General features: G+C 38.8%; 1 protein-coding gene and 1 pseudogene across 1 annotated transcript; both read left to right on the top strand.

Annotated features, from left to right (window-relative positions):
• Positions 1-1,514: 1,514 nt before the first annotated feature.
• On the top strand, positions 1,515-8,031 carry LOC140937891 (steroid 17-alpha-hydroxylase/17,20 lyase-like; annotated as a pseudogene).
• A 1,822-nt stretch (positions 8,032-9,853) lies between these two features.
• Positions 9,854-16,613, top strand: LOC140949450 (steroid 17-alpha-hydroxylase/17,20 lyase-like). The gene is made up of 3 exons (XM_073398613.1): positions 9,854-10,027; positions 14,404-14,561; positions 14,904-16,613. Exons 1-3 carry the CDS (start codon positions 9,909-9,911, stop codon positions 16,079-16,081), a joined length of 1,455 nt encoding a protein of 484 aa, XP_073254714.1. The 5' UTR covers positions 9,854-9,908; the 3' UTR covers positions 16,082-16,613.
• The last annotated feature ends 5,733 nt before the right edge of the window (positions 16,614-22,346 follow it).

Below are 22,346 nucleotides of genomic sequence, written 5' to 3' on the forward strand. Positions count from 1 at the left end.
CATTCAATCGGGATAAATATTTCTCACTATGTTTTTGTGTTAGGATTTCCTTTATCCTGTTACCGATTAGGTGGAGTGGAATGGATCCGAATGTGAAGCCACAGACCTTGATTGAGACTTTTGACCAAGCCAACTACAATTCTATCCCTGAGTGTAAGTAACTCTCATAACTTTGTTGACTTATCCTGTGTCAACATGCACAGCGGAGCGTAGCTTCAGCGGTATGAATACGCAAACTCCTTTACGAAGGACCATGACAGAAGAGAGATTGAGTTCTCTTGCAATTCTGCATATGAGCACAAGGACGTAATATATTTATATTGATGACATTATAACAGAGTTTGCCTGTCTGAAGGGTGCACATTTCGCCCTTTGCTTGTAACTTCCTTGATGGCGTCACTGTTTTACCATTTTTTGCCGTGAACACTGTACCTTACCGATAGCACTAGAGATGGGTAAAATAAACAACTAATTTATTACTGCATTTTCCTTCGTCTTTATTTACTAAAGATGTCCTGCAGAAAACGCTGGAGATGGCATTTCCGAGACCCTAAATTAAAAAATTTTCCGAGGAAGTATGCCTTCGGCGCGCTAGCTTTTCCCCTACCTGCACCCATAAAATCTCACGCTACGCTGCTGACTACTGGTAAGTTAAAGCTTATGAAATCAATGCCCAATGATGGAAGAAGGGACTTGGTCTAGAAGGGGTTGGAGTGGGGGAAGGGGGGTTGCATCTTAAAAATTGTCATTGCCATGGGGGGGGGGGAGTCCCTGAATTAGGGCCGTTTATCCACTGGAAACACATCGATTCCGATGGAGTCTCCGGAAGTCTAGTCGTGCCATGAGTCAAAACAAGCACGTCACACATATGACATTACTCGCCTTGGGCTCTAGTCTTAGAAAATCTTGCTTTGAAGGAAACGTAGTACATTAGAGTTTTCAAGTTTTCTTTTCCTCGACATAAAAAAGGCGATAGCGGCCATTGTAATGGATTGGTGACCGAGCCAGAGCTCCGAAGGCATGGTTTTCCGAAGGCAAATTTCAGATCTTTTTCCGTCTCCAATTCACATTACGAAGGAAAATATATCAGACGGATTACCCTTCTCGACGGATTATCCGTTTCTAGTGTGAAAACGGCCATTGGCATGGGACAAGATTACAAATCAAGTTTGCTCGTGAAATATTTCACGGTGTGCCATTCACGACTCGAAAGCATGGGATGTATAACTAGAACTTGCCATTATTATAAAAGTTCATCGACATGTTTTGGCCGCCAGCACTTTGATAAAGTTGATTAAGCCTGTTTATTTTGGCGGAAGAAATGAAAAGTAGGGTAACAGACGTTTTTTAGTCAATTAGTTAATTTTTTCAAAAAAGAGTCTTTGATCTGTACTGGGAGTTGCGTGACTTCCTTTGCACAAATTAAGCAAAATTAAATATGGGTGCATTAGCTCAGCGGTCATCGAGTATTAAATGAGTTGATAGGTGATTCTATCACAACACGAACATCCAACATGGTACTTGCCACGATTTACAATTTCTTAAGCCTCGGAAATAGTCTCCTTTTGTTGCTTCTACTGTTCATTTTACATTACCTGATGATCCTCTACGAGTTCAGAAACATGCCTCCGGGTCCTCGCTTTACTACTCTTCCTATATTAGGAAACTTTCTTTCCCTCGACCTCAAGGCGAAGAAACTTAACGATGCTTTCCAAAGGTCAGTGAAACTGTGTAATGCCTGTTTGACCCATTAGGGTTAATACAGCAAACGTTTTGTCGATGATTCACAGTATCAGAGCAACTTGCTTGAAGAGTACCTGAATTTGCAAGCCGTTAGTAGGAATAGAATAATTTGCTTTCATTACCTGATACTGTGATAGTTCAGCGTACATGTTAACATGATTCTCCGACGGTTTCAGTTACGCTCTTCAAGAGCCAACCTTTGGCCATCGGAGAATCGGGCTACGTACATATTCGTCGTGTCCATGCTCAATGTAGAGTTTTTAGCCTATATATCTCTTTCACGAATAAAAAACTCCGTAAACGTAGTAATGTTTTTAGTTTCGGTCGACTGACCCGCTTTCTAATTGCAGGTAATAACATGTAAAAACAATAGTGAATATCGTAAGTTAAAAAATAGAGCCTCGTGTTAAGATTTGATTGATTCTTGGTCCAGAGTGAACCGACGTTTCTGTTTACCATGCGCCAAGGTTTTTTCCAGTCCATCTACTGTTATAAGAACTAATAGGCCCAGATCAAATGTCCAACTTTTCATGCACCGAACCTAATCCTTTCTTTTAAATACATCAATTACGTCTGACATATCTAATTTGGGTCTACCGATTAATTAAAAACGAGCGGCCCACATGGGAATTTGACTGTGGAGGCAGGGGCACCCAACGTCAATTTTCGGAAAAATATCTGTTCGGAAGACGATCTGAGATCTAAAATTTTCGGAACATTTTTTGTTAAATTTCTTGCTTGCCTGCCTCTCCTAGGAATTCTCGAACATATAAAAAATGGTGTAATTGCCCATTTTTAACGGATTTTTACCCTATAAAGGCCACCTAGAATTTTCGGGAGCCTTTTTTCTGCCTGAAATTTTCGAAAGGGTAAGTTTTGATCCCTATAATTTTCGGATCACTAGACTTTCCGTTAGGAAATCCGAACAGATGAAAAATTTTTAGGGGATAAAGATATGCTTATATCTACCGTTTAAATACTAAAATACGTTTAACAATGCTATGTTTAAGTAGGTTTGAACTATATTCTCGTTGCGTGCCCCTGTGGAGGGACATCGAACTTTTTCATGTGATGAACCTAATGCGAACAATGCAGAAATTACTGCAATAAGTAAGCATTGTAGACCATTGACATATTGGAACATAGGCACGTTTTACGTGCATGTGCTATTTTGAATGCTTCAGTGTAACAGTATCGGCAATCTACTGTTTTAATACTAAATTAAGGCTTTGTTTTGTGCGAAATTGGGTATTGCTGTACGTTAATGAAAACGAGAACCGTTGCGCATAGCTGATTCGATCCTTATACTATAGATTCACTTTTCTTTGTCTTTCCTTCTCACATCTGGTGCAAAATCAACAAATTGTTAAAGTATTATGACTATCAACTCACCAAAAGTTGCTGAGAGGGAAGAATCGAAAGTTTCAAGGTTTCTTCATGGTTTCTTAGAATGATGAAGCTCGTCGAATACCGAATAGCTAAGAAATGTCAGGATTTTCATCATTGTTTTAGATGGTTGCATCATCACTATTCGCGAGGTTGTCACGTACGATTCTACTTTAATGAAGGTGTTATAAGTTATTGCTTGTTAAAAGAAAAGAGCCTTTGCTTAGGCACTAGTTACAAAACTTCGAAAAACTAAGGATGTCTTCATTCGCTCAAGATACTATTATTACTGTGAAAAGCCAGCATGAGATGTAGAATCACACAGTTTGCATGTAAAAGTATCGGACTTTGCCCCTTTCGTGGTTGTTACGTGAGGGAATTCCAGTTATCACACAGTAATCCAGTAAACAGAATTATAAAAAGCACACAATTTGCACGTGAATTCGAAGATGTTGGACTTTAACCCTTTTACAATTCGCACGTCATCATCTCGGCTTTTACAACATCGCCAATTAAATTATGCTTCATGCAACGTCAAGGTTGATAGCCCAACATTTATTAACTTCCAAGAAAATTATCGAACTGCCGAAATATATTTCTACTCATATCATGTTATTCCACTAAATAAAACAATATCTAATTATTGTCTCAACTAGCTTTTTCCAATTTTATTCCCTAACGCTACTGTTTCTACTTAAGTTACGCTTCTTTACTCAATAATATACGTTTCAATAAGTATAATACTTAGTAAGCAGGAAGGATATATCATGTTGTTCACTCATTCATGTTTTTTTTTGCCGGAACGAAAAAGGTCTTTTGAACTTAGTAAGCGAGAGAAGAAGGCTTGTATACAGGATTAACAATACTCGGTGCAGCTTTCAAAAAAATAAGATGCCTTTCAATTTTTTAAAACCACAATTTATAGGCCGTATACTTTCGAGTTAAAGTCCATATCTAAATATCAATTATTGTTTTATTGGAAGAGCTTTGAAAATAAATGATCTTTTATACTCTACCTTGAAACAGGTGAAACAGAACTCATATCTGCGTTGTACCGTTTGCGATAGCCGAATTAGGTCAGAAATGTCTTGAAGCAGCATCCACACTAAAATATGAATCCTTAAACATCTGTATCATTGTACAGAGCGTTTGAATCATGAAGATATTTAATTTATTATATACATACTGAGAAATACTCACCAAAAAGCTATCTCGTAAATTTTTGTACGCAAATTAGTTCTAGCCAATCAGAGGAGCGAACGATGGTTTTCACACGTGAAAAAAATGACACGTCCAATCAGAATCGCGAACGATGTTTTTTCACGTGTGAGAAAAATGATACGTCCAATAAGAAGCCACAGAGCTGTGTGAGTTTCGCGCCAAAATTCCCGCCTTTTATTGCATCTTGCAGCGCCGCTTCGCACACATGCAACGAGAAAAGTTTTACTCAAAGAGTTTTTCTCGCTAAAAAAGTGAAAACCATTTCGGAAATGGAGTGGAATAGCTTCGTTTGTTTCACTGTCGATAAAGAAAACGGTAGACAGCGGGCGAAGCAACAGCGGAAAGGGAAAAACAGAACGAGACGTAAGCTTTTGTTGTGCTTTTTGTCGGAGCTACTTTGCCTTTCATTTAAGCTTAAGTTTATATTGAAACCGGCCATTTTACTTAAATTCACTCATTTTCAATTGCGCATTGAGAACAAACAGTTAAGATTACTTATGGTTCTTGGATTACCTCATATCCTTACCGCCATTTATGTTTTTAAAAAACTTTTTTACTTAAAAGCTGATACGTCGCTTTCGTTGTCATTTGCGGTAAGCGTGTAGCGGTAAATTTTAACATTTTTGAAAGATTTAAAATAAAAGGCCGCCAAAATGATGAATGTCTCAGTATGTATATAATAAACACAATACCACATGGAAAGTGCTTTGTACGGTATTTACGCACTCGTTGTTTTTGTATCAGAAACGTCTGATACGTCAACAACTCGTGCGTAAATACCGTACGCTAGCACTTTCCATCAAGTATTCTCTATGTATTGTTTCTAAACACCTGTAGCCGCAATAAAAGACGAGAAAATTGTGAAGAGTCAATATGGCGGTCTTAAAGTGCCCTTGTTTGACCTTTAGCAATGCCATGTTTAATAGATGCCAAGATCTCATTGGTTCCTAAGCATCAACTCATAGTACCTTCAACCTTATTGGCTCCTGCAACAAACATCCGAACATAAAAAACCACAAAGTGACAAAGATACATACGCTCACACCACTGACATATGAGCTATTTTTCAAAATAGCTAAAAAATGAATTGAGTCCGACTAACTAAGTTTTACGTCCGAATCAACCGTCGAACTTGTATCATTTGGGTTGTTTAAATAAGTATCAAGTTCGGTACGTGAAAAGTTCGACGTCTCGTGAACTGGGTCCAAGGTCACTATTTTTAAAAGAATTGATGAAATAAACTTTAACCGACCTCTTTTCCATTATGTCTGATTACTTCTAGTTTATAGTGTAATGCGTAACGAAAACTTTAATGAGGGTCTATATGTCTGATACAACAGACAGCTAAAATTTTCAAGGTTTCTAAATGATAGTACAAGAATGAATAGTCCACATCAGAAGGACAGACGTTTCTGAAGCCGTACAATAAACTCACTTTATGAAAATTCAAATGATCTAAACGATCGTTTAAATTTGCTTAAATGTCCTTATATTCATGACTATCAATTCTGCCAAGTTAGAAGAGAATCTGGATAGTACAGCATTCTAAATTGAATTACTTTAATTTACGTCAAGTCAACCCAAATTACAATTTGGCTCGTCTCATTTAAAGTTCAACTTTTGGCCTACATGTATGTGGTCGATATGTTTTTTCGCTTTTACAGTGAGTTACACAAGTTTCAAAGATTTTCTCTGTACTCAACTTCAAAAAAGATATCATTATCATTTACGTGTTGTAGATAATTCAGAAGAAAGCATAATAGACTGGTGCACAATTAATATAGCTCTCCTTTTTCCAGTCTCAAAGACAACTATGGCCGCGTATCTCGATGAAACTTGGAAGCTTCAAGTTCGTTATGGCTTCAACTCCAGATGCTGTTAAAGAGGTGCTCATAAAGAAATCCGCTGATTATGTTGGGAGACAACAAACATACTCGGTAATGGAAGGAACACTTGGTATGTAATTTGTATATAATTTTTTGCCCCTACGTTATGTGGAACAGTCAGGCAATCGTGATGTTGCTCTAATTTAAGTAAAAAACTCGTCAACATTAAAAAGGCATCTTGTAAGATACGTAAATTTCACGTACAAGGCACAAGGACCTTTGTTACATAATTCAAACACCTTTCTTTTCTAAGGTAGGTATTCAGATGATCATCCAGGTAATCTGAATGGTTGCTGGTTTTCTTCTGAACGTGCAGAACAGCTCGATCATCTAAATCGTTCCAAACAACCGAGATGAAATTGACAAATAACGTGGGCGGTTTTAAGGCGCCAGCTGGATGTCAGTGTTTGTTTGAGATTCGGTCATCTACAGTTTATGATGAAGCTCAGGGAATCGCGTTACTATTTTTAATTTTACTTGCAATTGGGTAAAGGCCGTTTCGAAAGACTTGCTTTCCTAAATCCGTCACCATTACAAGACCAGAAAAACCGTCACTTGAAATCATTGCTATGAAAAAAAGAGAGTCATATTTTCCCCTTTAATTTTCTGAATGTTTCAGGAGGTAAAGATATTATTTTTGGAAACTATGGTCCTGGCTGGAAGCTTCACCGTAAGCTGTTTACCACAGCTCTTCGCCAGTACCTCTCGGTCATCCCCCTGATTGAAAGCCGCGTTAATACACAAGCCGAAAAGTTAGTTCTTTCCATGGAGAAAATGCAAGGACAACCCTTTGATCCTGCAGATTGCTTGATGCGTGCTGTTGCCAATGTCATTTGTGGCATCACCTTTGGAGAAGGTTACGACACAACCAATCCAGATTTGAACAAGCTTTTGAAATTAAACGTAGACTCAGCAGCGAATGCTTATGATTCTCAGCTGGCCACGATCTTAGATTTTTTCCCCTTGGCACAGTACTTGCCTATAAAAGTTTATGAACGCTTTTTAAGCCCCTTCTTTGAAATGTTTGATATAATTCGTAAATTTCTGAAAGAACGGAAAAGGAATTTTGACCCAGAAAAAACCAGTAATAGATTTAATCACAGGTCTCCTTCATGCCAAACTTGAAGCTGAAGGTGAGAGCAATGAGGACAGAACCGCCCTCCTCACTGATGACTACTTCATCAACACGATTGAAGACATGTTTGCAGCAGGCTATGAAACCACAAGCACCACAATGAAATGGGTGCTGGCATTCTTGGTCAATTACCGAAGTTACCGGGAAGACATTTAGCGACAGTTAGATGAAGTAGTTGGTGACCAGACTCCTTCTTTGAAAAACCGGTCTAGTCTGCCTCTCCTCCAAGCAACCATTATAGAAGCCCTTCAAGCTGGAAACGTAGGTCCACTTGCAGTTCCTCATGTCACGCTCACAGACACAACCCTCTGTGGATATAGAGTTCCTAAAGATACCATCGTCTTTGTTGACACAGAATCGGTTCATTTAGATCCCAAATGCTGGGAAGATCCAACCGTTTTTAATCCATACCACCACATTGACGAAGACGGACAGTTGATCACCAGCCAAGGTAATTTCTTCCCTTTTGGAGCTGGACGCCGGGTTTGTGCAGGGGAATCTCTGGCGAAAGTTGAGCTGTTTTTGTTCCTGTCGTGGATGCTTCAGAAGTTTACCTTTGTTGCTGAAGAAGATGGTTGTCCCCCAAAGTTGGAGGGAATTTTTAACCTCACCCAATTTCCAGTTCCCTACAAGATACGCGCCATTAAAAGAAAGTGAACACGAACCCTATTACTCAGGGTTTCTAAGATAGCAAGTATAAAGTAAAAGCACAGTCTTAATAATGTCTTAACATTACATGAGACGAAGAATTGTATTTACTGGCCTTTTGATCTATGTCAAACGTAAAGTCAAATGTGGTAGTCGGCTTTGAATTCACCTTTGACGCGTTTCAATGGTGCCACCAAATATATAACCTCTTTGCTTACTCCTTTGACCTTGGTGAAAGTGAAGTCAAATACGTAACAATTATGACTTCACCTTTGACGTACGTCAAAGATGGAGTCAAATACAAAAACTACACTTTTTCAACACTTTTGATTTGTGTCAAAGTTGACACAAAGTATATGCTATGAATTGTTTCTTGGTTTCGATCACTCATGTTGAAACTGGTAAAAGGAAAGCTGTAATACTGTTTAAGAAAATTCAAGAAACAAATCCAATATCGAACATGATCGGTAATTATGGTAATCGCTGTCTGATAACTATTGTTATTATTCATTCAAAATATTTCGCCGTTTCTGATTGGGTAAAACCACACGCATTATTCACCATAACCAGCGGCTAAACTGTCATATTGAACCGATGACGTCAAAATGACGTCATCGGTTCAATAATTTCTTATATTGAACCGTTGACCGAGGAAACCTGGGGACGAAGTTGAGTTGTTTTGGTTGTTTGAACAAAATGGCGGAACTGTCGGGCGGACATTGTACTCGTTTCACGGCGAAATGTTGTCTAAAAAAATAGCAAGAACAGCGAAAAGTCAACTCGACGGACAACATCTGCTATTTGGAGTATATTTGCAGACCTGAGCAGACCTTTATCTGCTAAATTTCCCGAAAAAGATGCACTATCCATGTGAACTTAACATCGACCGAGGTAAGCATTTTTAGCTTGTTTTTAAAATTGAATTATTTTGAATGAATAATAAAGCAATTATTTAATTCGGCTATCGCAGGATGTGAAGAATTCTGCAGATTTCGGAGGGTGTGATCCAACTCCGCCTTCGGCCTCGGTGGATAACACCGTCCTCGATCTGCAGAATTCTTCATATCCTACTCAGCCTCATTCAATAATTGCTAATTGAAAGTGCCCTGGAATATGTACATTTTTGAAGTAAAAACTTTTTTTGTGTGTGCTGTATTAAATGGACCATTTTCCTCTTGATCGCCGATCAATACAAGATGATCACCACCGACGTTATTGCCTACTACCGCACAATCAGACGATGGGGGGCTGGATCCTACCGAACACCCTATTTTTGGCGCGAAATGTTTTATAAAAAGGAAAACTCTTTACCTTCACTTGACTCTCGGCGGTTTTCTTCTGCTTTTTTGACTATTAGCAGTAATGATTTACCATTTTCATATTGCATCAGCGTTGTTTTTAATTTCTCTCCCGACGACTGTTCTACCCAGGGGAAATTGGAAACAATGGGTATGTAATTCTTTTTTTTGGTGGAGTGTTTGGGGGAGGTGGGTGTTGGGATAGGGGTAAGTAAGGTGTATTATGGGCAATAATGATTATAAAAGTTTGGTAGCATGTTTTGGTCGTCGGCACTTTGATAAAGGTGATTAATCCTGTTTATTTTGGCGGAAGAAAAGAAGGGCAAGAGACCTTTTTTTAGTTAACTAGTTAATTTTTTCAAATTTGTGTGGTTGATCGTTACTGAGGGCCGTTGCGTGACTTCCTTTGCACAAATTAAGCAAAATTAGATATGGACGCTTTTGCTCAGCGGTCACCCAGTATTAAATGAGGTGAGCAGGGATTCTATCACAACACGAACATTCAACATGGTACTTGCCACGATTTACAGTTTCCTAAGCCTCGGAAATATTCTCCTTTTGTTGCTTCTACTGTTCATTTTACATTACCTGATGATCCTCTACGAGTTCAGAAACATGCCTCCGGGTCCTCGCTTTACTACTCTTCCCATATTAGGAAACTTTCTTTCCCTCGACCTCAAGGCGAAGAAACTTAACGATGCTTTCCAAAGGTCAGTAAAAATGTGTAATGCCCGTTTGACCCATCAGGGTTAATACAGCAAACGTTTCGTCGATGATTCAGAGTATCAGAGCAACTTGCTTGAAGAGTACCTGAATTTGCAAGCCGTTAGTAGGATTAAAATAATTCGCTTTCATTTAATACCTCCAAGTTTGGGCGGCGTGCATGTTAACATGATTCTCCGACGGTTTACGCTTTACAAGAGCCAACCTTTGGCCATCGGAGAATCGGGCTACGTACAAGTACGTGCTCAATGTAGCGTTTTTAGCCTATATATCTCTTTCAGAAATAAAAACTCCACGAACGTGGCAATGTTTTTTCTTTCACAGTCCCAATATTCTCTTAGTTTCGGTTGACTGACCCGGTCTCTAACAATAACATGTAAAAACAATAGTGAATATCGTAAGTTAACAAATAGAACCTCATGATCATGTTTATAGTAAATAGAAGGCTTGAGAAACATTCCGTTTTGAAATTCATTTGTTTTAAACTGCTTGGGTACTGTAACATATTCACTTTCCACCTTAGTTTTTTTAATATTTCATGACTTTCTCAGTATGTTGGTTACTTGATAGATCATTTTTGCATTCTTTAGCATTTGGTTTTTGGCATCTGCTTTTTGGCATACAGTGTCGGTTTTAAAAAGCATTTCGTATTTCGTCAGCATTTCTTCGGTAACTTTTTAGCATCTCTATAGCACTCACGCTTTTAAGGGAGCTAGATCCCTGCCCGAAGCTGTACGTGTTCTGACCTTAGGAATTCAAACCCGACACAGTCGAAGTATCCGATTGCATGTGCACCTGAATATTCTAGAAACTTGTTATCAGCGCAGCATTTTTATTTAACGCTTTTTACTTGTGAAATAATTTGCTTCCTCATGTGAATGTCAACGTCATTTACAATTCGAGGATCTTTTCTTTGTAGCTAAGGCTCTTTGGCTTATTCGCTTTTCGCTGAACGAAATCCCATCGTCAGGCTTCGATAGCTCTTTCACACTCCTGTCCATGGCATCTTCTCCATATCAAGTAATATCGGCAACAAATGTGCACAATTCGTCCAAATATAAAACAATGATCTGCGCTCAATTATGTCAATGTCCTTTTAACAATTCCAAGTCCGTTCCTTGGAGATGATATTGTCAGTGTTCTTTAGAATATTTCCATTTATACAAAACCCATCTTCAGCTGGCCACTCTTTTGCGTCGGGAAAAAATCTACGCCTTACTAGTACCCTCTAGAATATGCCAAACATATGCGTAAAAGGCACTTGGAGCAAAAGCAATACTAAGTAAGGGAGGTAAGAGTAGTGTTTAATTTGACTTTAATGAATAAATCAATAAGAATTGAGTGAGTGAGTGAGTGAGTGATCGAGTGCCGTTCGCTACGTTCGAGTGCCTCCGAAAGCCCATGGCATGACTATGTCATCCATGAGCTAAAAACTAATGGGCCAGGATCAAATGTCGAACTCTTCATGTACCGAACCTATTCCCTTCAATTAACATGAAGGGATCGACGTTTCAATCAATTAAGTCCTACATATCTGAATTGAGTCCGACTAAGGTGACGTCTGAATCAACCGTCGAACTTGTATCATTTGGGTCGTTCTAAATAGGTATTTAACCAGGGCTAAAAACGAAGCTCCCAATGATAAATTTGTAATTTAAATCAAACAATAAACTTGTATTCCACAAATCAGTTAACTGTAGAGCACATTCATGTGACTTTTGAGGGATGGAAAGGCTAAGTGATTTTAGAGAAAAATAATTTGCAAACAGTCCAAGAGTGAACCAAGTCTTACATCGAGTTCACAGCCTATATGTACACCCAAAAAATAGCGATCATCTTCGATCACATTTAAGAGCCATAATGGCTCGTGATCGCGGTAGATTAGGCCTGGAAAAAAAATTCTTGGAAAACAATTCAGGGCAATTTTTTTTGCGTTCGACTAGTTTGCTTTAGAAAATCTTGCTAACAAATCTGGGGGCGTGTAAACCAACCTTTTATACATCACATCTGAGGTAAAACTTACGGTACTATGAGGCGCTGTTTTTATCATACAGACCTCAGACAGAATGCAGTATTTCACAATTTTGCAATACAAATTTCACTCATTCAATATTCAGGACGATCGAAGCACGAGTGGGCTTTTAGCTTAAAATCACCTATTCTGCCGGCCGGTTGTGACCTGTGGAGTGTTTGAATGAATATTAATAGAGTTACGCTTCAACACAATAAAGAATTTATGTCTCTTTTTTATTTAGTGGTTTTATAACGATGTGTAATCTTCAAAAGTGTTTAATACGCGGCATTTTGAGTACTCCTGCAAACGATGTTCATGAACGACTGAAAACAAACGGCACAGCGATTAAAATTGCAAGACAATCAAAAAACAAATATAATTCGGTGAAACGTATACTCGAGACAACAATTTTCATTCACGAAGACAAGTATTTAAGTGTCTCTAAAAATCCTGAGTCTTCAAACTTAAAGCTTAAGTTTATGTTTTAAGCCGGCTTCCCGGTGTTTGCTTTTTTTCAGAGATGAACTCCAGGCAAGAAAATCGCTCAAAGCTTTCTTTCACAGCCAGAACTATTTGCGGTGAGAAAATGTCTAAAGGCTTTTTAAAGTTCTGTAAGCTTATATCAAACCTGATACTCGGTCAGATCTGATTGTCTAAAATCTTACAAACGTGCATAAACTACGCTCGACTTCGTTAAATTAGACATAAAAAACAAACATCAAATACAATAATAACTCAGGCTTACCATTCAAGATGCAGCTTCTGGAGGCTATCAAGTAGGGTAAGAATCGCTTCAGACTTTTCAACCCTCTTATGCACCAAGCAAGGTGAAAAACGAAAACGATGCCATCCAAAATCGGATTTCCGACTTTGACAAGTGAAGTATTTCTAAACCAAAAACCCAATAAACAAACTAGCCATGAAAAACAGAAGACTCTTGATAACAGCTGAATTTCCTTTTGTACATCCAGTAGAAAAAGACAGGTAAAAACATCATAAGTTGACACAAAACTTTGTCAGCTTCAGCTGTCAAAGTAAACAAGTTTCAAGATGCAGCATAAATTTTCCGCATGAACTCACCTGTCAAACTTTGACCAATCAGAGCATAAAAATTGGACGCGTGACCATGGTGAGAAAAGTCAAAAGCAACTGTCTTCCCTGCCTGTAATAGCTTACTGAATTTTCGCGTCCGAGGTCAGCTTGAATAATTGTGCAGCACACAAGCACAACATATTTCATGAATTGAAAAAAAACCTTGAGCCCGCGATCATTTGAAATCTAGTAACTTGTCAGCGGAAAACTTAAAAAGATACTCGACCTCGACGGGAGAACACTTGAGCCCGCGATACCGTAAGGTGATACTAGTCAGCGGATACTCTGCTTTGACAGCTGTTAGTTGATCACAACATTGATGTGCAATATGTCTGCAATATCAATTTTCCTGTGTTCCCAAACTAGCTAGAAAGTGTGAGATTGAACATTGGTTCCCCTGTGGTGCGGACGGATTTTCGGTCGGGCGCACGGTCACGTGATTACCAAATTTGCTCGGATGGGTAGATTACAACGTTTCCTTAGCTATGGGCTCCGTCCACGCGCGCGAATCCGCTATTATTTTAATGAAGTTCGGTACATGAAAAGTTCGACGTTTCGTGAACTAAGCCTAAGGTCACAATCTTTAAAAAGAATTGATGTAATAAACTTTAACCGACCTCTTTTCCATTTTTTGTGATTACTTCTGGTTAATACGTAGTCTAAAGAAAATTTTAATGAGTGGCTATGTATCTGATACAATAGACAGCTAAAATTTTCAAGATTTCTCAATAAATAGATCTACATTAGAAGCACAAACGTTTTTAAAGCCGTTACAATAAACTCACTGTTCTCAAAGTGCCGCGGTAGGACTCCACGTAAGACTGGCTCTTAAACCAGGATGGCAGTTTTGTCCAGTCCTCTTTATGAAAAATCAAGTGAACTAAGCGATCGTTATCATTTGTTTCAAACTATCTTCTGCCTTTTTTCAATGTCCTATACATGATTATCAGTTGTGCCAAGTTTGAAAAGAATCTGGACAGTTTATCCTTTTTTGGGGAATTGCTTTAGTTTATGTCAACCCAAATTACTATTTGGCTCGTCTCATTAAAAGTTTAACTTTTGGCCTACATGTACGTAGTCGATCTGCTGTTTCGCTTAATCTTGTGCAAAATATAAGTTTTGAAACTTGTAGATTTCATAAGAACTCTCTGTAGTCAAGTACAAAGAACGTAACAAAATTATTTACTTGTAGTAGATGTTTCAGAAGAAAGCATAATAAATTGTTGCACAAACAATACCACTCTACTTTTCTTCCAGTCTCAAAGACAACTACGGCCGCGTATTCTCGATAAAACTTGGAAGCTACAAGTTCGTTATGGCTTCAACTCCTGATGCTGTTAAGGAGGTGCTCATAAAGAAATCCGCTGACTATGCTGGGAGACAACAAACATACTCGTTAATGGAAGGAACACTTGGTATGTAATTGTAAACATTTAGGCGATCGTGATGTCGCTCTAATTTAAGTAAAAAATTCATAAATATTGAAAAGGCATCTCATAAGTTGCGTACATTTCACGTCCAAGGACCTTTGTTACACAATTTGTTCAAGACAAAACTCACTGGCGGGATTTGAGTTCAGTCTCAGGTAGTAAATATGGGGTTGAATCACATCCATCATTCATTATAGTTTAAATGTCTCGATCACCTTTTTGTACTGAGGTTGGTTTTCACACCAATACAAGACCAGAAAAACCGTCACTTGAAATCATTGCTATTAAAAAAAGGTGTCATATTTTCCCCTTTTCTGAATGTTTCAGGTGGTAAAGATATTATTTTTGGTAACTATGGTCCTGGCTGGAAGCTTCATCGCAAGCTGTTTACCACAGCTCTTCGCCAGTACCTCTCGGACATCCCCCTGATAGAAAGCCGCGTTAATACACAAGCCGAAAAGTTAGTTCTTTCCATGGAGAAACAGCAAGGACAACCCTTTGATCCTGCAGATTGCTTGATGCGTGCTGTTGCCGATGTCATTTGTGGCATCACATTTGGAGAAGGTTACGACACAACCAATCCAGATTTGAACAAGCTTTTGAAATTAAACGTAGACTCAGTAGCGAATGCTGATCTTTCTCAGATGGCAACGATTTTAGATTTTTTTCCCTTGGCACAGTACTTGCCAATAAAAGTTTATGAACGCTATTTAGGCCCCTTCTTTGAAATGTTTGATATAATTCGCAAATTTCTGAATGAACGGAAAAGGAATTTTGATCCAGAGAAACCAGTAAAAGATTTAATTACAGGTCTCCTTCATGCCAAACTTGAAGCTGAAAGTGAGAGCAATGAGGATAGAACCGCCCTCCTTACTAATGACTACTTTATCAACACGATTGAAGATATGTTTGCTGCAGGCTATGAAACCACAAGCACGACAATGAAATGGGTGCTAGCATTCTTAGTTAACTACCCAAAGTACCAAGAAACCATTCAACTGCAGTTAGATGAAGAAGTTGGTGACCATACTCCTTCTTTGGAAAACCGGACTCGTCTGCCTCTCCTCCAAGCGACCATTATAGAAGCCCTTCGAGTTGGAAACGTAGTTCCACTTGCAGTTCCTCATGTCACGCTCACAGACACAACCCTCTGTGGATACAAGGTTCCTAAAGATACCATCGTCTTTGTTGATACGGAATCCGTCCATTTGAATTCCAAATGTTGGGAAGATCCCACCGTTTTTAATCCGTACCGCCATATTGACGAGGACGGGCAGTTGATCACCAACCAAGGTAATTTCTTCCCTTTTGGAGCTGGACGCCGGGTTTGTGCAGGGGAATCTCTGGCGAAAGTTGAGCTTTTTTTGTTCTTGTCGTGGATGCTTCAGAAGTTTACCTTTGTTGCCGAAGAAGATGGTTGTCCCCCAAAGTTGGAGGGAATTTTTAACCTCACCCAATTTCCAGTTCCCTACAAGATACGCGCGATCAAAAGAAAGTGGACATGAACCCTGTTATTCAGGGTTTCTACGATAGCAGGTATAAAGTAAAAGCACAGTCTTAATAATGTCTTAACATTACATGGGACGAAGAATTGGATTTACTCCACTTTTGATCTTTGTCAAAGGTAAAGTCAAATATGGTAGTTGGCTTTGAATTCACCTTTGACGCGCTTCAATCAGTGCCGACAGATATATAACCTCTTTGCTTACTCCTTTGACCTTGGTGAAGGCGAAGCCAAATACGTAACAATTTTAACTTCACCTTTACGTACGTCACAGATGAACTCAAGGATGTGGTGGCTGTGCAACACTTTTGATGCTTGTTAAAGGTGAAGTCAAATACAAAAACTTCACTTTATAACACTTTTGATTTGCGTCAAAGTTGACAGCCTATATGCAATGAATTATTTCTACGGTTCCAACACTCATGTCGAACTCTGATTAAAGCAAAGCTGTAATACTGTTTAAGAAGATTTAAGCGACAGGTTAAATACCGAACATGGTCTGTAATTACGGTAATCGCTATGTTATAACTATTTTTAAAGTGCCCTGGAATATGTATGTTTTCGAAGTAAAAACGTATTCTTCTGTGCTGCATTAAATGGACCATTTTCCTCTTGATGGATCAATACAAGATGATCACTACCAACGTAAAAACACCCTGTTTTTTGGGCGCGAAATGATGATGGGAACGTCATGTGGCCTGAAGTTTATTGGGAAAACGGCAAAACATACAAGGACGTCTATTGTAGCAGATAGATAAATAGAAATAACTCTGGGTTAGTTTCGGTTCCTTTAAAACAAAAACAATTAATGTGAAAAACGTGATAAACACCTCGTCACGAGCGTGGGACTAAGAAGAAGTCTCGGGTTCCCCACAGGGTTTGAACCTACGGCCCTCTGAACACCAGGTAACCTGAGATCAGGCGTGATTTTTTTTTTCTTTTTGCTTCTTTGCTCCTTTGGACCGAGGGGAAAAAATAACGCCTGATACATTTATTTAACAAGCCGTCAATCGCCCCCTAATTCACATAATCTAACGTCTGCTTTACCTGTCTTGTTATTAGCCAATCAGCGTTTACAAGACGGGAATCAAATTTTGGCGCGAATAATGTCTCTTTTGAAATCAATTTTAGGGAAAAGAAAATTTTTAAGTACGTCCATGTTCAGATGGCGCTTCCTAAAAAAAAATTTCAAATGTGTTGTTTTTCTGATGAAATACTGCTTGCTGCAGCTGCTGTACCTTGACTTAACAGCTACAAATAATGAAGAATTTACTGGCAAGAGCTCGTTGACTTCGTTCTGTGCCGAAACAGTGAAAAAAAAATTAGGCTGAAGTACCATATTTTACGAACTGAAAGGAGTTGTGAAAGCGAAGATCGCTCCCAGGAGCTCGCTCCGAATAATTCGCAGGTTTCTGAAGGAGGAATTACAGTCAAACCTGGTCAAGATTCCACTCATGAATTGATTATTTGAAAAGTGAACCCGTTTGTCGCTTCTTAAACTGTGCAGCCGGTATCAAATTGCATTCAAATGATGATGGTGAATTTTTTACTACAACTTTTTAATATACGATGAGATGGAAAATATTTCAATGGATGAAATTCCTATTTAGGCATTCTTCAAATTCAAGAAAACTGGGCCGGCAGAAATTTCAAAACGAACTCGCGTGTGTATTCACTGCTCATTTGGCAGGCAAAAATGCAGACTGAAATCAACAACAACTAACGGATAGCGGAATTTTGGCCAATCGTAACAGCGCAAATCATCCACATTGTTTCCTGTCCAATCAGAAAAAAGTCAAGATTCTGGCTTTTTTACATGTGATCCGACAAAGAAATGTGTCATGCCCTCTTTCCGTGAGAGACACAAAGGGATAACAGGGAGAGGGCATGATCTCAGGCTAAACACCAGGAGGATACTCTATCCACTTTGCAACATAAAAACTCTTGAAGGTTACATTTATATGAATGCATCCTGCATATTGTCCCCTGTTTGTGACAGGCTGATTATAACACCTGTAGCACTTATTTACCACATATTTATTCGTTTATCAAAGATAATAATGAACGTATGCTTAGTCGATAATCAAGTAGTTAGTGAGGTTTCAAACGGCGTGGGAGGCAGTCAAGGCAGGAAGTCTAAAAACATTTTATTAATTGCGTGAAAAAGTTACATACATAGTAAGTAAATTGCAAATGTGCAGTTCAGGTCATTTCGTCTTTTTCCTTTTTGAAAGGTTTAGAGGCAGACAATATTACTTTGAAAACAGCACCTTATCCCATGCTATAACAGAACTATACGCTATCAAAAAACTGGAAATTATTTACACATTCTGCAGAACAAAACAGGATTTACTGGAAACAATTTCCCCGCCAAAAAAAAAAACGGTTCACTTGTCACTTGTTTCCATGGTCTGTCTTTTCTAGTCCAGTAGGGCACCTCTCCCTGGGAACGAGGTTAGGCATAGGGTGATTGTCTGTCGTAAGTGAGGGGTTGCGTGACTTTCCCTGCACAAAATAGATAATGGCGCAGTTGTTGTTGAGTGGTGCTCGACCTCAGCTTTACTGCATTGATCACTTGATTTGATAAGAACACCAGCATCTAAAATGGTACTCGCCACGATTGACAGTTTCCTAATCCTTGTTTCTACTGTTCATTTTACATTATCTGATGATACTGTACGAGTCCAGAAACATGCCAAGCGGTCCTCGCTTCACTTCTCTTCCCGTAGTAGGAAACGTTCTTTTTCTTGAAGGCGAAGGATCTCAACGAAGCATATCAAAGCAAGGTAGGGTAAGATATATGTGACGTCCACTTAACACTTTCCGGCGATTATTCACTGTATAGGACCGACTGAATATGCCACCCCTTATTATTGGAATAAATCTCTCACATTCCCTCCTAACTTAGCGTACACGTTAGCCTATTTTCGGATCGTAAGCTCTGTGAAAATGTGTAATGCCTGCCCATTTAATGGGGAAAGAGTAATCTATGAACGTAAAAAGTCTCAATATTTCCTGATAACAAATTGATTCGTTTCGGTTGATAGCTCGTTTTTTTTGTAAATAACTAGCCAACATTGTAACATGTGCTGAACCAAATACCCGCTAAAGTCGACCCAAACTATAAAATTCGACTGTTAATTCAGACCGTCGACCTTAAGGTGTGAGTGGCGTACTAGGGAACTGTAGTTTCAACTCAAATAGTCTCAAGCCCGTAAATCCATGTTGTGAGGTGTGTTTTGTTTCGATCTGCTGATAAGACGATCATGATCATATTGAGATTTACACAAGTTACAATAAAACCATAAATTATCAACCGGCTTCTTGTGTGAAAGGTTTGAACCCAGGAGTCATTCCATAAGTAGGTCGAGTATCAGTGCCGAATCCAGACATTGAGATAACGGGGGAGTCCGGTCATCCAGACCTTGAGATAAGGAAGGGGGCGGGGGTCGGCACGGTCTCCAAAAATTTTTTTTCGGCCCTTCAGGCCTCAGTTTGGTCTAAAAATAAGGAGGGGGCCCGGGCCACTACCCTGGATCCGCCAGTGAGTATGATCGTCCTGGTGAACGTTAACGAGTGAACATTACTTAGTCTAATAACATCGCAACTTAATCAGGACCAATCAGCTCAATGACCAGATTTTAATACCATCCACTGACGTGATACAACTCACTTTGACTCTGAAGATGACTACCGCACAGGTTGTCGAAACGTCAGTCACTGTCAACAACAACAGTCCTATTCATAACTACGTTCATACTCAACTTGCTTATATTTCTTCTTGGTTACAATCTAAAAGTAGTCTTTAGGAAAACGGTTGTAAGCTATCCAGTTTCACTCTAGAAATCTACTTCGAAAACACTGCCAATGTATATTTTGACCTTCATCATAACGATCAAAAAAGTTCTTATTCTAGTCTCATGAAGATCACTAAATACTAATATATAGATTTAGCCAGGGCTAAAAGCGAAGCTCCCATTAATAAATTTATCTTTTAAATCAAACAATAAACTTGTAATCCACAAATCAGTTAACTTAAGGGCACATACATGTGACTTTTGAGGGAAAGGATAAGTTATTTTAGAGTGAAACATCTTACATTGAGTTGATAGCCTAAATATATGTACACCCAAAAAATAGCAAACATCTTCTATCACATTCAAGAGCCATGATGGCTCTTGATCACAGTAGATTAGGCCTCGAAAACAAATTCTTAGAAAACAAATCAGGCCGCATTTTTTTGCGTTCGACAGGTTTACTTTACAAATTCTTGTCAACAAATCTGAGGGTGTGTAAACCAACTTTTTATACTTTTTATACATCACATCTGAGATGAAACAGTACTTTTTATCATACAGACCTCGGACAGAATACGGCATTTCACAATTTTTCAATGTTCAGGACGATCAATCGTGGGCTTTTAGCGAAACCGTTCAAAAAATTTCCAAAATCACCCATACGGCCAGCCGGTTCTCATTTTGAGTGCGAGCTGTCAGTGTGGTCGAGTGTTTGGATGAACTTTAACAGAGTTACGCTTCAACATAATAACGAATTTATTATCATTATTTTTTGTTATTTAATGGTTCCAGTTATAACGATGTGTAATCTTATAAAGCGTTTGATACGCGCGACATTTCTAAGTACTCCTGCAAGCGATGTTCATGAACGATGAAAACAAACACCACGGACAAGCGATCAAAATTGCAAGAGAGACTACTAACAATCAATAAAAGAAATATAATTCGGTCAAACATTTAAAGAGACAACAATTTTCATTCACGAAGACAAGTATTAAAGTGTCTCTAAAAATCCTGAGTCTTTAAGCTTAAAGCTTAAGCTTAAAGCTTAAGCTTAAGTTTATTTTGTTTTACTTTCAGCCGGCCTCCCGGTGTTTGTTTTTTTTCAAAGATGAACTCCACGAAACAAGAAAATCACTCATAGTTTTCTTTCTACAGCCAAACTTATAACTAAATATTCTTGGAACGTTTTTTTTTCTATTTGCCGTGAGAAAATATATCTGAAGGCCTTTTAAAGTTCTGTAAGCTTATATCAAACCTGATACTAGATCAGACCATTGACTCAAATCTCAACAAACGTGCGGCATAAACTGTGCTCGACTTCAAGAAAATAGATGTAACAAAAACAAACACCAAATACAATAATTACTCAGGCTTACCATTCGAGATTCAGTTTCTGAAAGATATCAAGGAGGCCATAGTTGCTTGAGACTTTTAAACCCTCTTACGTATTGAACAAGGTGAAACACGAAAACGTTGCCATCCGAATCATCCGAAATCGAATTACCTAATTTTGACAAACGACGCATTTCTCAACCAAAAACCTAATAAACAAACCAGCCATGGATAACAGAAGACTCTTGATAGCAGCTGTATTTCATTTTGTACATCCAGTTGAAAAAGACAGTTAAAAACATCACAAGTTGACACAAAACTCTGTCAGCTTTTGCTGTCAAAGTAAACAACTTTCAAGATGCTGCATAAATTTTCCGCATGAACTCACCTGTCAAATTTTGACCAATCAGAGTAAAAAAATTGAACGTAGAGCGTGACCAACGCGTGACCATGGTAAGAAAAGGTCTTCCCCGCCTTTATTTTTAAAAAAGTGGCTGAATTTTCGCATCCGAGGTCAGTTTGAAATCAAAATCTTGACAGTGCGGGGCCATAGTGACATAAACACAACATATTTCATATGAATCATTGGAAAAATAGACTTGAGCAGGCGATCATTTGAAACTGGTAATTTGTCAGCGGATAACTTCAAAAAAGTACTCGACCTCGATGGGTCAACACTTGAGCCCGCGGTACGGTCAGGTGATACTGGTCAGCGGATATCCTGTTTTGACAGCTGTTAATTGATCACAACATTGACGTGCAATTAGTTTTCTATTGGGCTCCCAAACTAGCTAGAAAGTGTGAGAGTAAACATTGGTTTCCCTGTGGTGCGGACGGACGGTCGTACGGTCACGTGATTACCAAATTTTCTCGGATGGGTAGATTACCACATTTCCTTAGCTATGGGGCTCCGTCCACGCGCGCGCTTCGCGCGCGGGTGGAGCTCCGCTATAATTTATCTTAGTTGCTTTATTTGCAACACAGTTTAATAATGAATGAAAAAGTAAGCAACACATAAATGAAAAAGAAGTAAATCTCTCTTTGGAACCAAAACCCTTTAACATTTCCAAGAAGTTAACTTTTATTACAGAAACCTTGCTCTCGTGGATCTGACAAAACCCTTCTAGGAAAGCA

The sequence above is a fragment of the Porites lutea genome, chromosome 1, assembly GCF_958299795.1.
Source record: "Porites lutea chromosome 1, jaPorLute2.1, whole genome shotgun sequence".
In the NCBI taxonomy this organism is placed as follows: Eukaryota; Metazoa; Cnidaria; class Anthozoa; order Scleractinia; family Poritidae; genus Porites; species Porites lutea.